The sequence below is a fragment of the Mustela erminea genome, chromosome X (assembly GCF_009829155.1).
Source record: "Mustela erminea isolate mMusErm1 chromosome X, mMusErm1.Pri, whole genome shotgun sequence".
NCBI lineage: Eukaryota > Metazoa > Chordata > Mammalia > Carnivora > Mustelidae > Mustela > Mustela erminea.
In genome coordinates, this window is record NC_045635.1 from 100,178,978 (window position 1) to 100,196,111 (window position 17,134).

A 17,134-nucleotide genomic window follows, 5' to 3' on the forward strand; every position below is an offset into this window, starting at 1 on the left:
GCTTCTGTGGGCAGCAGCCACCGAGGGTGGCAGTTGCACACTTTGATAGTAAAAGGGGTGTGTGTGTGTGTGTGTGACACAATGGCCTTTGGTTCTCACTTCTTGCTTTCATGTTTGGGAAGAATTCAAGCGGCCGGGAGTGGTATGATTCTCACTTCCCTTTGAGGACGCTGGGAGTCTTAAGGATAAACTTGAAGGACTCCTGGCAGAGCTAGGGAGCTAACTGGCTGCAGTCCACACACCCTTGGGGCCCGGGGTTGGGGGGGACGGGGGCGGGGAGGGCAAGGCCCACAGGACCCGCACGTAGTTTCCTAGCAACCAGCAGGCACCTTGGGAAGGATCTGGCTTTGTTACAGCTGGGGAGCTGGCCTGGTGCTTTTTGGTTCCTGCCTGGGAGTGGGAGTCGACTTTACTAATGGGACAGGCAGCTCAGCAGAACAGAGCTTTGAATTCTCGCACACCACAAAGCATGAAAAGCATCTAAATAGCCTACTGCTGGGCCACCATGATCACTTCGAGCTTGCCGCCTGCCCAGTCGCTCCTTGGAGGCGGGGGTGAGAAGGGGGGTGAGCCACAGGCTGAGGGTGCTACCAGAGGATGACCCCCCAGCCCGCCCCTCCACCACCTGGTGGAACACACTTGGTAGGCGAGGGGGAAATAGAGAGAAACTGGGGCAGCACAGCCTTCTAAGGCTTTCGGTAGCCCGTGCCATGCACCCCCTCCCCCAGGACTAAAGCGATCCTCCCATTAAATGAGTCCAATCTCTAGTGGGTCATTTTTGGTGGCTACGGTACCTTCACAGGCTTTGATAACGAGCATAAACACAGGCGCCTGCATTTTGCGTAGGCTGAGACTTTTGCTTACTAGGCGGACGGGAGAGGAGGCAGCTCACTGTGAGTGAAGGGGGGGACCCACCTGGTGGGCCAGACTGGGAAGCACAGCTGGAACCCTTGAGTTGTTACATAAAGCTCCCTTGGGTTGAATTTCCCAGCGCAAGTAGAACCCGATGCCTTATACCCTGCGGAATTTGGGCTACTTGGCTAAAACCAATGTACAGGTAGGAGGGAAATGAGCGTCGTCGGGGCAACGGAAGTGAGTGGGGAGGTTAGTGAGGAGGCCAAGGTAGCCTCAGTTTCGATCCTTCCTGTCTTGGGGGATGGGGAGCTCATGAAGCGAGGACACCGTGGAGTCCAATGTTTGCTAGAGTCCCGTTTCTCCCTGCTCAGCCCTCACAGCCTCCTCAGGGCCATCTGGCCAGAGCGAAGCCCTCGTCGTGTCTGACCACAAGGAATATTTCCTAAGCTTCCTAACTGGACAGCTACCCAATGAGGGCACAACTTGGAGGGATTAAAATAAAATCCTATCCCTCTTTTTCCTCTCTCTTCTATCAGCCTTGGAGTAAAAAGGAGCAACATCTTTCAAACACAAAGTTACATATATAGTCCTATTTAGAAATGACCCGAATGGGGAAGTCATTTAGAAGAAAGTCTAGAAAAGTCATCTGCGATGTGGGCCCTTTTTCAATCTGAGAAGATCCTAAGGAAGCTCTGGCTCTTTTTTGGTGGCGGGGAAGAGTGGGGTAGGTCTGTCCTTCTGGAAGATTTATCGTCAGAGCTGGTGTGCAGTTTTGCTGATTGCTTTCTGTTTATCTAGGAATGCAAGCAAGGTGTTCCCTCATCCTCTTGGCTTTCCTGGGTAAAGACTGGTATTTCCTCCTATGAAACTAGAAGGGCAGGGTGCCTGGGTGGCTCAGTGGGTTAAAGCCTCTGTCTTCAGCTCAGGTCATGATCCTAGTATCCTGGGATCGAGCCCAGGGTCCTGGGACTGAGCACCGCATTGGGCTCTCTGCTCAGCAAGGATCCTGCTCCCCTCCACCACCCCCCTGCCCCGCCTGCCTCTCTGTCTACTTGTGATCTCTGTCTGTCAAATAAATAAATAAATAAAATCTTTAAAAAAAAAAAAAGAAACTAGAAGGGAATGAAAGTTGGTGAACAAAAGAAAGCTCAATTCAAGCACACCACTGAAGTTCCAGAAGGAAACAGTTTACCTAAAAACACATCACTTGGGGCGCCTGGGTGGCTCAGTTGGTTGAGTGTCTGACTCTTGGTCATGATCTTAGGATCCTGGGACTGAGCCCCACATGGGCTCTGCTCTCAGTGCGGAATCTGCTGGAGATTCTCTCTCTTCCTCTCCCTCCCCTTCTGCTCTTCCCCCTGCCCAGGTGCCCTCTCTCTCTTTCTCTCTCTCTCTAAAATATATAAAGTCTTTAAAAGAAATTTAAAAACCCACATCACTCAAAACCCACACCACCCGACTCTGAAGTCTCCAATGAGAAAACACAGAGACCGCTCAAATCTAGAAAAAGAACCAGGAGAGGTATGAGAAGTGTCCCAGCAGCTCCTGGAGTGGGGAGCAATTTAATAATTAAATTATTAGAGAGTTTACTCTCTAGAGACTCCTTCTGAGTCATGATTAAGAAGCCCGTAATTTAAATTGGTAAAAAAAATAAGTGTCCTGAAATAACTAGGGGAAAAGATCTATGCTGGGGTCAGATTTATAACTTCCCCCAAAGAATTCTTCAAGCCAATCTAGAGTCAGACAGACTCCAAAGACAAGGGACGGGCAATGGCAAGACTCTTTCCCCCAAAGGATGATGTTTGTATTGGATATATAAATCGGATGACATATGTGAAGACCTTAGCACCACAGCTGGTGCGGAACAAGGGCTCAAGGAATGGGAGCTGTTATTAAAAAGAGGAGGCTTCCACAAATCCCTGCCGGTAGTGTAGGTTTGGGTTAGGGACCCTGTTTCTGGGTTTCCACAGCACTCTGGGTAATTGTCTATTTATTTTTTGTCTCCACTGCTGTCCCCTGACCACTCCCCATTCAAGTCCCTGATTTCTTTTTTTTTTTTTTACAGTTTTATTTATCTATATTTGTGAGAGAGGAAAGAGAGAGCAAGAGTACGAGCAGGGGGAGAGGCAAAGGCAGGGGGTGAGCTGAGCAGGGAGCCCGATGTGGGACTCGATCCCAGGACCCCGGGATCATGACCCAAGCCAAAGGCAGACACTTAACCAACTGAGCCACCCGGATGCCCCTCAAGTCCCTGATTTCTTAATGCAATCAATCTTTATATCCACAGCTCTTAGCACAGTGCCTGGCACATGGGAGCAGAGTAAACAGTGACGGGACTGAAGCCAACAGCCCAAGTCACCATTGGCATTGTCAATCTTGTTTTCATCCCTGGGGTAGTGTCTGAATGAGGAACAATGGACAGAGAAATGTCTCCATACCCTATAGACAGGCTTCCTATCTTAGAGTGTACAAGGACCATCACCAGGGGGATGATTGTTCCTACTTCGGAGTTCATTAGAAAGTGAAAATTCCTAAAATCTGACAGCTTCTGGGGCTGGACCTATGTATCTGTGGCCCTTCCATCCCAGGATGACCTTTTCTTTCCTAAAGTAAGCTCTATGCCCAACGTGGGACTTGAACTCAGATCCTGAGATCAAGAGTTGTGTGCTCCACCAACTAAGCCAGCCAGGTACCCCCTGGGGATGACTTTTTAATTACTTTTTACTCCTGTGTTAATTTCAGCATCCCTGCATCCTCTCTCTATCTTTTAAAGATTTTCTTTATTTGAGAGAGAGAGCACACACAAGAGAGAGCATGAGGGGGTTGCAGAGGGAAAAGGAGAAGCAGATCCCCTGCTGAGCTGGGAGTCCAACCCCAGGACCCTGGGATCACGACCTGAGCTGAAGGCAGATGCTTAACTGACTGAGCCACCCAGGGGTCCCATCCCTACAGTCTCTTAAAGGACTCCTTTTGCCTCTGTCACTGCTGAAATTATCTATGGCTTTTTTGAACAGATTTGTGTTTCCCAGTCTATACCTATTTGGGGAATGAGTTCCCTCTGTTGTCTACCTGTAAATATCGTAGGCTTTAGAATAAGTTCCAGCACTATTTGTTCCCAAGCTTTGATGGACACCTCCTTGTTCTGGTTCTGCATTTTATAAGAGTGAACAAGTCCATGGTCACATGTATTACTGTTGCAATATACCGGCCTAGACCTCCATGCACAGCATCGGAGCTGAACAAAAGGGCACTGTCTTCAACAAAACGGGGCTTTCCAGGTTCAATTATTTTGTGAATCTAAAGCTGAAATTAGGTTGCCCAAGAGCTTTGTGTTTGTAAACTGGCTGGCTAATTGGAAGTATCCCCAAACAGTCGTGCCTTTATGTCCCCTTGGAGCACCCAGGGGCCCTTCGGAGAAGCAAATTCATTATGGGCTCCTCTCCTTTCAAAGGTATTTCCTTTGGTTCTCAAATTTTCAATTAACCAGATTTCCGTGTAATCCCGCTCTTCTATGGTCAAGGGTTGACGATCACTGTAAATGTTGAAAAGACCATTTTGCTTGTTTCCTTGAAGTGCCTAGCCCAGTGCTCGGCACACAATGAAGGCCTTTTAATTAAGTGTCTTTCTTGGTTCTATTTCTCTGTGCTTTGTCTCAGCTCAAAAGGAAAAGGGAAAGTGCAAATTTGGTAACTCTATTTCGGATCTCTGAGATAATAAGGCAAAAAAGGGGAGGGGGTTTTGTTATTTAAAAAAAAAAAAAAAAAACCTTTCTCGGTATAGTCCTAGTTAAGGAAGTCTGGAGGAAAACCAGGGAATTGTTCCTTATTACAGATGCTATTCAATCCATTGGCCAGAGTCTGTTGTGTTAAAGAGCAGGACTAGGCCTCTCTCAGTGGCAGAAGAATGGGAAAAGCCACAGTTGGGCAGGGGTCCCTACTGATGTGCTAGTGAGTGATGTCCTCTCCTGGGTGCCGATCAAGGCACTCTGGGACACCTCGATCCTTGCTCCTTCTCTCCCATCTCTCTGTTTCCTGTGTTTTTCCCACCCTCCCCATCTCTCCTATCTTGCCTTGCTGTTGTCTGTAAGCTGATCACTAGTCCCCACAGGCTGCTGATGGCCGTCGGGCTGAGGGCCTAGCTACTTTGTCCATGGTAGGGAGGTTCCGTAATCAGGGAGAGAACAAGGCAGCACGAACAGCAGCAAGAGTCACGGAGAGTTCTTTTTCTCTCAAAGCATACCTGAAAGTCATAAGCAGAATATGGCGGCAGGTGGGGAGGGCTGTGGTAGTAGGTATTGTACGACGCGACTTGAGGACGAGCATAGTAAGAAACCGTCGGATGGGCATTTTCAACGGAACAGTTCAGCGCCGGCAGAGTAGGGTTCTGTAGAAGAACACAGATGCGAAACAACATAAACGTTCATCACCGGGAGACAGTGTTAAATAATAAGAAGAATAGAAAGCCACCTGCAAAACCAAGGAGGCAATAAAGAGATCAGTGGTGGCCAGGGGGTGTGTTGGGGGGGGGCGGAGCGTGTGGAGGGCTTTTAGGGCAGTGAAACTACTCTATGATAGTATAATGATGGATATGTGTCATTATACTTTTGTCCAAACCCGCAGAATTACAACATCAAGAGTGACCCCTAAAGTAAACTATGGCCTTTGGAGGATAATGACTTGTCGATGTAGGTTCATCCTTGATAATAAATGTACCACTCTGTTGGGGATGTGGTTAATGGGTGAGGCTACGTGTGGGGTGGCAGCACCGAGGCCATGGGAAATCTCCATACCTTCCTCTTAATTTTGCTGTGAACCTAAAAGAAGTCTTTAAAAAAACCGCAGTGAGGGCACCTGGGTGGCTCAGTGGGTTAAGCACCTGTCTTCGGCTCAGGTCATGATCCCAGGGTCCTGAAAGCAAGCCCCGTGCAGGGCTCCCTGCTCAGCGGGGAGTCTGCTTCTCTCTCTTCCTTACCCCCTACTCATGCTCTCTGTCTCTCTCAAATAAATAAATAAAATCTTGGGGGAAAAAAATCCCACTATGTCACATAACAGGATTCCTGACTTACATAAAAGCTAAGGCCCAAATAACTATGTATGTATGTACATTTGTAAATGAAAAGAAATCACCTGGGAGGATTCACAACAGACTGTCAACTGTGGTTATCTCTACAGAGGGGAGCAGTATGGGGAGGTAAATGGGGACCACTCACTTTCTTTTTTTTTTAAGATTTTATTTATTTATTTGACAGAGAGAGATCACAAGTAGGCAGAGAGGCAGGCAGAGAGAGAGAGAGGAGGAAGCAGGCTCCCTGCTGAGCAGAGAGCCCGATGCGGGGCTCGATCCCAGGACCCTGAGATCATGACCTGAGCTAAAGGCAGAGGCTTAACCCACTGAGCCACCTAGGCGCCTCATTTTTTTTAAGTAAGCTCCACAATGGGCATGGAGCCTCACTTGGGGCTTGAAGTCATGACCCTGAGATCCAGACCTGAGTTGAGATAAGAGTTCGACCATTAAATGACTAAGCCATGTAGGTGGTCCTCTTTTTTTTTTTTTTTAATATGTATTACTGGCGTCATTTTCCCCAAAAATTATTATTTTGAAAAATTCAAACCTATAGAAAAGTTGAAATCAATTAAAAAAAAAAAACCAAAAAGACAAAGAAAAGAACAAGACCCAAAATACACGCTAAAGGAAGTGACCACTGACTATTAGTTCCCAAACACAGCTGTCCCAAGCAGGCCCTTATGAGTGCCACATAGGTCAAGGTGTAGGGTCCATGTTTTTCTGATTTTCCGTGTTGTTAATACTGCTGCCATATGTGTGGGTAACCAAGAGCTGTCTGCAAAACTAATGGGTCTCGATTCTCGGTACATATCTACTGCACATTAGCGGAGAGCAGAAGCTTCCTCCGGAGTGATGAAAACGTGTGGGCAGGTTTGGCAATGGCTCCAGGCAGCCACGTTGGGAGTGCTGGCAGAGGAAGCTTCCTTATAGCAAGTTTCAACACAGTTCTGCTGCTCTCTTCCTTGGAGTGGGTTACTGTTTACATCTCCCGGAGGCTTGAAGAGCTACAAACGTCAGGCATTACAATGCAGCTCCCAGACAAGAAGAGAAATGTTTGTCAGCCCCTCCCACATGTGGGAGAGGGCTGAGATTCTTGACCATTCCAAGGGCTGGCTCGCTTTATAGAGAAAGAGTGCTCAGAAACACCCTTACCTCTCCACCAGAAGGCTAAGAAGAAATTTCATCCCCAAAGAAGTCCCAGAAAGCATGTTCCCTTGGCCTTCTGTCAATTAAAAGCACACCCTCCAGCTCTTGCCAAATGAAACCAGTTCTTCTATGCAAATAAACTAAACCTAGCCAGAGAGAAACAATCATGCAATGTAAACTCTATCTATAAAAATGTCTGTGTGTTCAGCGAGGCCAGGGACGAGGGGTGGCAAGAGGGAGGCGAGATCATCTTTGGAAGGAAGATGACCGTTACAGAGACAGCAGCACAAGGGGAAGACTGAGTGAGCACAGGAAAGGCACAAGAGAGAGGAGAGTCAAGGGTAGAGAGTGTAGACAGAAAGGACAGGGCAAGAGAGGCCCGGGGAGCAAAGACAGGTACACGGTTGGGCAGGGAAGGAGCCAAAGAGATGGCTCCAAGTAAGTGTCTCGTGAGGCCTTACACTGCTAACTGTGATTTTACAATAGATCTGGTCTCTGTGTCTATTTGTGTATGCGTACAGCAGTGTGTGTATTTCTGTTAGAACTCGGGGGTCCTGGGGGGTGGGGGGCTGGGTCGCTCAGTCGGTGAAGCAGCTGCCTTCGGCTCAGGTCATGACCCTGGAGTCCCTGGCTCAAGCCCCACATCAGGCTCTCCACTCACCAGCCAGTCTGCTTCTCCCTCTGACCCTCCTCCGCCTCGTGCTCGCTCTCTCTCACTTTTGCTCTCTCAAATAAATAAATAAATAAAATCTGAAAGAAAAATCTCTGGGGCTCCAAGGTTATGAGACTCCCCATTACTGATCAGTCGCATTCTGAGCTTCAGGGAAACAAGAGGTTACGAGGCGGCCCAGGAAATGGTGAACGCGCGGTCTTGCCTGGACGAGACATTGCGGACTTTGCAAAGCGTGCCACTTTTATGCCTCCCACTTTCCTCCAAACCAGAGACACCGATGAGGAGAAAACGGCAAGATACAGTCCTTTTAAAGACCCATCTCAACTTCTATCTTGGGTCAAAAGACACTTCATCAAATATTTCTCCAAGATCCTCTTCCCCAAGCCTCCTCTGGTAAGGGAATGAGGACACCCATCTGCGTCCCTCTCAGGAGGGCACATTCTGGAAGCGGCAGCTCCTAGCTGATCCTCCTGACAGCTGCCAGCTCCCAGCCCTTGGCTCCCGTCCTCACTCCCTAGGAATGGCTTTCACCCGCCAGCCCCCAGTGGGCCTCCCTGCAGATCCCTGGGCCTGCTGCTCAGTGGGGAGGCACACCGCAAGTCCCCAACCGTGTTTGGACCCAGGCCAAGGACTGTATTTAGGCTCACCTGGTTGATGTTCCAGGATGGCCTACACCACGTCTCATTTTAGTAAAGCCATCGAACGAAGGGCTCCGTCTTGGCCCCCACCTTTCACTCCCAAGAAGGAGCCCTTCGTTTGATTGAGCCCTCTCCCATCTCAGGAATTGAATTCTTTGCCCCTGATCTTTGCTCTGGTCTTTCGTTTTCCCCACTGGTCCTTGACCAAGTTCCCAGGCCTGATATTTGTACTTCCCTGGCCCTCTGCCCCCTTCCCTCCTAAGGAAGCTCCGGACAGCTGGAAACAACTCGCTTTCAACTGTTCTAAATTAAAGCAGCTAAACAAAGGAGGTAATGTGTGTTAAAACACTTGTAGAACCGGAAAGGGATGTCCAAACGTTGGCCTGGGCAGCTGGGGTACAGTAGAAAAAGCAAAGGCTCTGGCATCGGACAAAGCTGGGCTCCATTCCCAGCTCTGCTGTTTAGTTCTGGGTAAGTCACTTGACCTCTGTTGGCCTATTTCCTCATCTGTTAAATGGGGGCAGAAATACTTACCTCATCAGGTAGTAAGAGTGAGGAGGAGTGAAGAAAGTAATCGTGCAAAAACTCTTTGTATCGAGTAAAGGACCATCACTGCTACCTCTCAGGACAGACCCTCAACAAATCCCTTTTCCCCCTAAAGATCAAAAGTCACAGTGAAATGAAGATTCCAGAAATAAACCTGTACATTGATGGTCAACCGACTCCTTGCAGGAGCCCCATGGAGACTGCTGAGTAGCCGCCACCCACTGCATTTGAGCCTCAGGGCAATTCGGCTGCCCAGGTCCGAAAGCACTAGGAACCTTCCAGAGAACCCTTAACACCCATCACGCTGTCTTATCTCCCCAACTCGCCAACCCCAGTGCTTCTCCTCCAGCCAGACTGGCTCACATTCTACATGGCACCTCAGCTTTCACCCATCCCCTTGGGGAAAGTCTCCAAGAACATGGGGTATTCTTTGCTCAACCCAGAAACAGCTTTCCTGAAAGCCCTCTCACCCCAAAGCTCCCTCAGGCCCAGACCTACAAGACCTCCTCCCTCCGAGGGTCCCACCTATGCTGATGTGTCCCCCACCCCTTAATGCTTCAGCTTGCCCTGGAGTGGGGAGGGGTGTAGGAATGAGAAATGTGTGTTATGAGGGGTGCCTAGGTGGTTCAATCAGTTGAGGGCCTGTCTCTGGGTTTCAGCTCAGGTTGTGATAGGGTCATGAGATCGAGCCCTGCATCGGGCTCTGCGCTGGGCGTGGAGTCTGCTTGAGATTCTCTGTCTCCCTCTCCCTCCTCCCCACCACAACCCCCACTCTCTCTCTCTCTCTCCCTAAAAAAATAAAAAGTGGGAAAAAAAGGGGAAATGCGTGTGTGAGAGAGGGAGAGGAAAAAAAGACAGACAGACAGACAGACTGGATGTGAGCAAGGAAGGAATTCTCCTGACTTGGAGTCAGGAGCAGGAACATTCAACTTCCTGACAACCTGGTCCAGCTCTAGAGTGTTTTCTTTCCCTTTGTCTTACCCAGCCTTTCACTTTCCATTGCTGAGCCTTTGACCGTCCAAGGTGACCGTCCAAGGTCAAATTACAAACTGCCTTTCAGGTTCCTATTCCTCAGGGAGCCCAAAATGGGACAGAAACAGCCCAGGGCTTAGGGGCTAACTGCCTCATTTCCGGGGTCAAAGGAAAACCTCTTTGAGGTACAAAATAATTCCCTAAACACAAGTGGGACCCCTCTAGAGCGGTGGTGCTCAGTCCTGGCTACAGAACAGAACCACCTGGGGGAACTTTTAAAAATATTGATGACAGGTCCTCAATTTAGACCCATTAAATTAGAAGCTCTGGAGGAGGGGTCCAGGCATCTGGGCTCTTTTAAGCACCTCAGGGAATTCTATTCTAATAGGAAGCCAGGTTGACAACTGTAGCACTAAAGCTATTATCCCCATAATCAGAGGTCAAGGTTTGTTAAATGAGCAAAGAAATGCTTTAAAATGCTTTAAAAGCAAAGGAAGGAAGAAGCCCATTATTATAGGGCACTTACTTCCCGGGGGCTGAGTCCTCCCACACTTCTGTATGGTGTATGCGTGTGCATGCACGCGCACACACACGCACGCATAAATATGGCGAGAGGTTGAGAGGGAAGATCAGGATCTCAGGGAGGTTGAGGCTGAGGGCAAGACTGTGCAAGCAGCTTAGCCCAGGGCTGGCACACATGATCTTTCTGGAGAAACTCCAGGGTGAAATTCCTGGGGAGGGGGAGACTAGCATTACTCTTACCTGAGCTAAAAAAAAAAAAAAAAAAAAAAAAAAAAAAAAAAAACCTCTTTTCTTCCATCTCTCCCCAGTCTGTTAAGGGAAAAACTACCCAGAAAGGTTTCCTGCTAACAGTGTGTATTTGTGTGTGGCGGGGCGGGGCAGCACGAAAGGCTATGTTTACATAACCAGCGTGAACGGGAGAATTGAGGCCACCAGCTCCTCAACCCCGCCCCCAGAACGTGCCTCAAGAACACGGGCAACTCATGTTAACAAAAAATGTTTGCACACTAACGACATTGCCTGGCTCCTTCAACTTGAGTTGTTTGAAGGCGTCTATATTCTTAAAGCAACTGCCTCTGATTCCTCCCTTCAAAACATGAGTTCCCCATCGCCTCCAGCCTCCTAGCTTCTACCTTGGCCCCCACCAGGGGCCTCTGGAACAGGAAGGCACTTCCTTCCTTACCATGTCCTTAAAGCCTCCAAGGACCGCAGCCGTGATGATGCCCAGGAACAGGCCGACGATGTTGAGGATGGTGGCAGACCAGAGCAGATGGTAGAGGTGAATGATGTCTTGGCAGCTGCTGACGTCAATGTACTCGTAGTACCCACCGGTGATCTCCACGCGGCTGGACGGGGAGAGGCACACACCAGTCAGTCCCAGGGGAGCAGGCTGTCTCTCTCTCTCTCTCTCTCTCTCTCTCTCTCTCTCTCTCTCCCACACACAACCCCCCCGCCCCAGGGCTCTGGCTATCAAGCAGCTCAGCAAAAAGACAGGTGAGCAGGTGGGGAGCTCTGGTGAGGGACAGCACAGCCATGAATGTGCTGGGGCAGCGAGGCGCTATGATAAAATGTGACTGCTGTTTATCCAAAAGATAAACGAAAAACAAAACAAAACCTCCTACTGACCAGAGAAACCCTTGTCACCATCACTAACAGAACATGTATGCATATCTATTATCACAGATGTCGATCGGATCCATGATTTTGAAAAATAATACAATTATAATAGCAAAAAGGGCTACAGTGCTCAGTCTTAGATAGCGTAAGTGGGCACTTGGTCCGTGCCAGGCCCAGTGCTAAGCATTTTACGTATGTGAATTCATGAAATCTGTGCTGTTGAATATGGTAGCTACTGCTCATGGCACCGTTTAATTAAATTAATTAAAATGAAGTAAAACAAAAAATTCCGTTTTCAGGCTCACCAGCCGCATTTCAAGTGCTCAAAAGCCGCACTCCTAAGAGCCACACTGGAGCAGACATTCCCATCACTGCAGAAAGTTCTAATAGCACGGCAAATCCTTACGCTAGTCTATGAGGTGGGTCCTATCACCATTCCCATTTTCCAGATGAAGAAACTGAATCACAGAGAGGTTAGGGGCTTGCCCAAGTCATAAGTAGAAAAGCTGGCATCTGAATTCAGGCTTCAAAGGTTTCCCCATTTCCTCTTTCAAAATAAAACAGCAACAAATACAAAAACATCGTCCCAGGAAAAAACTGAAGACAAGCTGCTGCCCCAAACCTGAATCTCACCCCCAGGTCCTCCCCGCCCGGCCACCATCTCTTACGTGACTTGCTGTGAACTGAATTGTGTCCCCTTCCAACATTGGCAAGTCGAAGCCCTAGCTCCCACTATGATTGCAATCCGACACAGACAGGGTTTTTAGGAAGTAATTGAGGTTAAATGAGGTCAGAAGGGTGGAGCCCTAATCCGATAGGATTGATGGCTTTATAGAAAGTGGAAGAGAGAGAAAGAGAGAGAGGAAGAGCTCTCCATCTGTACCCACCGAGGAAAAGCCAGGTGAGGACACGATGGGGGATGGGGAAGGTAGGTGTCTGCAAGCCAGGAAGAGAGACTTCCCCAGGCCCCGCCATGTGGGCACCCTGATCTCAGACTTGCAACCTCCAGAACTCCGAGCAAATGAATGTCTCTTGTTGAAGCCACCCCGACTATGGTATTTACCACGGCAGCCCAGCCCGAGCTGCCTGACAGGTTTACCCTCCTTGGATTGCTAGTCTCCAGCACTTACTCGTTCCTGTCTATCTCTTGGACCTGAATGGAAGCTCTAGGGCAGGGACTCCCGGTTTGTTTTGCTCGGTTTTGTTCACTAACGTTCCTGACATGTAGCTGGTGCTACATAAACACTTGCTGAGCTGATTGACTGAAAGTTCCTGTCTTCTTGGATGTTGCAAACTAGCTTACAACTTGGCCTGGGAATCGTTAACGAATCTCCAGTATTGTGCCTCTTAAAAAAATTGAAGGTTAACCTCCAAAGGGAGGGATTGTTCATGCCAGAAAAGACTTTTCAGCATCACAGATGATTTTATCTTAGGATTCTTTACTATCAGTGTTTTCAGTGTTTTTTCTGAGGACTTGCCATCTGCGCGGTTACAGGACAGACTGCATCAGAACCATCTGCGTTTATGGGTGTGTGTGCGCGCGCGCGCGCCTGCCTGTGTGTGTCAGTGCATTATTTGTGTGTCTGTGCGCGCATATGTCTTGGAGAAAGAGATGCTTCAACATGCAGATTCCCAGGCCTGGCTCCAGTCCCACAGAATTGGGCAGAATGTCTTAGGGTGAGTCTCAGGGATCTGTGTTAACGAGCTCAAGGATGTTTGAAACCCACTGTTTTATTTGTTGCTTTTTTTTTTTTAAAGGAAACTCTACTCCCTACCTGGGTTCCAACTCTCAACCCAGAGAACAAGAGCCACACACTTCCCCGGACAAGAGCCTGCCAGGTGCCCTGAAACCCACTGTTTTAAATCGTAAGCTTCTATAGTAAGATTTTAAAGGTGTCTTCATTCATCAGAATTTGAACTGGATTTCAGTATGTTCAAGGGCAAAGCTGGAGCCCACCCATAAGCAGGAAGAGATACACAGAAATCTTATTGCCTGAAGCTTAAAGACCTGTGACTCCCTGCGTACATCCATGAACACAGTAACTCCAAAGTGATTATTACTCGTACATCCATGAACACAGTAACTCCAAAGTGATTATTACTCGTGGCAGGTAGGATATTTTGTTTCTGAGAGTATCAAATAAGAATACATATATCTAGCTATCATCAGAGATGTCGATCAAATCTACAATTCTGAAGAATAATGCAATTATAATATCAAAAAGTGCTATAGTCCTTACTATTACCTGGTTCTACTCTAAGCAGTTTGCAAACACTAACTCAGTCAATCTCTGTAGTAACTCTATGTGGTAGGGGCTATTTTTTATCCCTGTTACATACAGATGAGAAAAATCAAGGCAGAGACAGAAATTAAGAGGTAGAGGTGAGATTTGAACTCGGACACTCTGGCCTTGAGTTTGTACTTAACCATGACATTTTGCTGCCTCTCAAAATCAAAACTGAGTGCCACTGACATAGAACACTGTGGAATTCTGTTACTCTATCATTATGAATTACAATCAAGCAAATCAGATTTATATTTCATGCTACATTTTTTGGATATTACTTGCACGTATCTTTTTTCATTGAACCTAATACAAAACCACAAGCCATAACATTGGAAAGAAGACCTATTTCATTATCTTCTTGAAAAATTCTTGCTTCTGATATAAAATATGAACATATCCCGTATTTATTGGGATTTTAAGGCATTACTCTCAAGAGTATCACTTATTAATAGATTTATGCAGTGAAAAGAAAGATAGCTTACTGCCAAAAAGAGGCACAGATAGGACTGCCGAAAAGGCAGGTCGGTGGGTAAGGGTGAGTGTGGGGTTGTCGGGGCCCAGGAGAGGCTGAAGAGTCAGCTTCTGACTTCCCCCAGGTTATCTTTGTCTACTTCCTAACACACAAAGGGCAGGCTGGGAGTACACACAGACAGGCAGTACTGCACAGAAGGCTCTAGAGTGGGACCACGTTTGGATCCAAGCTCTTGTCGTTTATTGTCTGACCCTCAGCAACTTTCTTAACCTCTCCGAGCTTGGGGGATTTAATGAGAGAATGCACGAAAGCACCACTCCAGCACCTAATAAGAGCCCCTGGCAAAATATGTAGCTGTTTTTCTTCCCCCCCTTCTAAGAGCCAGCCTCTGGCAATAAACCTTAGACTCTTGTTCTTAGAAGCACTGACACTTGAAAGGCGCAGACCACACCACCGTGATAGGTTAGTGGTTTGTTTAAAAATATTTAATAATTTTAGATACTATATGTTTGGTTCCAATTTGAGCAGGTTCAGCAGCTATTGAAGTATTTTTTACTTAACCATGAAGCGAAAGAACATTAATGCTTAGATCTGGTTCAGGGTTTAGCAAATGAATGTGGTTTGTTTCTCTGTGAGATTCCGGATTCCACTTGGTTCAGTCTCTAGACTGTAAGGCCCTCTCACCAGACCCTACCACTGCCCGATTAAGCTTCTTTGAACATTTTGAAAACTAAATCATTCATTTAATCATAATCCTCTGTGGCTCTCCATTCATTACCTTCCTGATAAAGAGTTCCAATTCCTCAGGCTGCCATAATCTGACTCTAGAAGGGAGTCCACCCTCCAGCTAGCCTGAGCCCCCAGGAGCCCCAGCCTGGCCATGCTGGCTACTTACTCCAAACCTATGCTCAGATTTCTGTCCCTGCATGGAGGGTGCTGCCTTCTGTTCTCTGCCTGTCCTAACCTCTCCCACTACTCGAAGCTTCCGTACCATCTCTCTAGTGTCTTCTACAAGGACTCCAGTGCCCCATTCATTGGCTTTTTCCCTGGACTCCCACAGCCTCAGACAGCACGTTCCTCTCAGTCTGGCACTTCGCAAATGTAATTCAGTTAGTCATTGAATCCAATGTTTATTGAGGGCCTACTCAGTGCCAAGAGCTAGGCTGGGTGCAGAGGTTACAGTCAAGTTGGACATAACGTCTCCACCTAAATTGTAACCTCTCGAGGGTGAGGGTCTTCTCTTACACTTCTGTTGTGTCTCCCTCACTGCCTAGCACAGTAGTGGAAACATTCTAAGTCATCAATAAACACCTGGTGAATGAGTAACTGAGTTCAAAGACTGATTGTGGCATTGATCATGAGCTTGACTGCCCAATATAGGCTTTCACCCTCTTGCTCTCAACTTGCTGGGTGCACGTGGAGAAACAGATAGCCTCTCTGTGTTTCAGTCATCATTTAACAAAGGAGGAGGCAATAGACCTTGGATAAGGCAGCAGGACATCCTTCTACCCTTCCATAGGGACCTGGAACCCTGGGAATCTGCATGCGGGACTAAGCTGCCCTCCCCACAACCCCCACTGGTAAACTGAGTTCCAAAAGGGTCAAATTATGCTTTCTCCATACCTATTCTTCTCAAACAGTCCCTGGCACATATTTTAGGAGCTCTGTAAAAGTTTGTTGAAGGGAGGAATGAATGAAAGTAAGCTATCTCTTTCTGTTTTATTACCAGTGGAGACAGCTGACAGACTACCCCGTATCCCTCCATTTCCTTTAGGTGACGCATTGGCAACCAGTGATATTGACCTGACCTCTCCGAAGCTGAGCGAAGGGCTTTGAGGAGCTGCGTCCTAGAGAAAGCCACCTTCCTGCACAAGGCTAAATGGAATAATCTATGTTTGGTATTAAAACCTCACTGCCTTGACGTCAGAGAAGGTCTGTGGGTTTGAGGGGACAGTAGAAACTCTGTTTCCATAGCACTATACAAATGACTGCCTGATGTTTTTGTTCCCACTTTTTTTTTTTCTTTCTTGGCCTCCTTTCCAGGAAATGGACTGGAGGAGCTGGCAATTGATTAAAAATAGGTTTCGTGTGAGGAAAACAAATACACACTCGGCAAAATTAAAGTCCCCACATCTCTCAGAATGCTTGTTGTTAGCTCTGTTTAGGCCTGGAGTTCAGGTCTCTTTGGCACTGACTGGAAAAAGCCTATGGACAAGGAAAAACTTTCCCCTCTATTGTAGGATCGTTGCCTCTTCAAATCTCGTGGCCCTAGTTTATGACCCCACTGAGACTGTTTCCCGATGGAAAGTTCAGGAAGTCTTTTCCTAGTGGCTTTGCCTTTGGAAACTTAGCACTGCCGACAGGGCCTTGACTGATGCCTGGGGTTGGTCTCCGGGCATCAGGTAGGTAAAAACCATTTCCAGGCTTGAAGATCTTTAGGGACAATATCCCTTGACCGCTCTTAGTTGCCTAAGCCAATATTTTATTTTACTAGTGAGGAAGGTGTTCTTCTTTTTGGTACTTTCCCAAAAATGTCACTCCTGTTTCATTAGGTCTTTACTCATGCCTGGTCCCGTGCTGGGGCCTGGGGATATAGATAAGATGAAGTCATGTTCCCTGCCTCTAGAGAGCCCAGAGTTTAGCACCGCTCCTCATAAAATTCCTTCAGAGAATTTAAAGACCATCCTGGCCTACGTTGCTCTAAGAAAGTAAGAAAGTCAGTTATTATCAAGCTCAGATTGACAGGAAGATATACAGGGGCTCCACTTTCGGAAAAAAATTTCACCTGAGGACTCAGTTAAATGTAATTTAAAGTAGGGTGTAGTTTGTGCAAAGCTTTTCC

The 17,134-nt window shown here is 47.5% G+C and overlaps 1 protein-coding gene across 2 annotated transcripts in view; it reads right to left on the bottom strand.

Moving 5' to 3' along the window:
• The window catches only part of TMEM255A (transmembrane protein 255A), a 49,896-nt gene that overhangs the window by 4,953 nt on the left and 27,809 nt on the right, over window positions 1–17,134 (bottom strand). For both annotated transcript variants that reach the window (XM_032331314.1, XM_032331315.1), the window contains 2 exons: window positions 11,099–11,261; window positions 5,095–5,238 (listed from right to left, as the gene is read on the bottom strand). In XM_032331314.1, coding sequence (XP_032187205.1) covers window positions 5,095–5,238; window positions 11,099–11,261 — 307 coding nt within the window. The remainder of the gene's footprint in view (window positions 1–5,094; window positions 5,239–11,098; window positions 11,262–17,134) is intronic.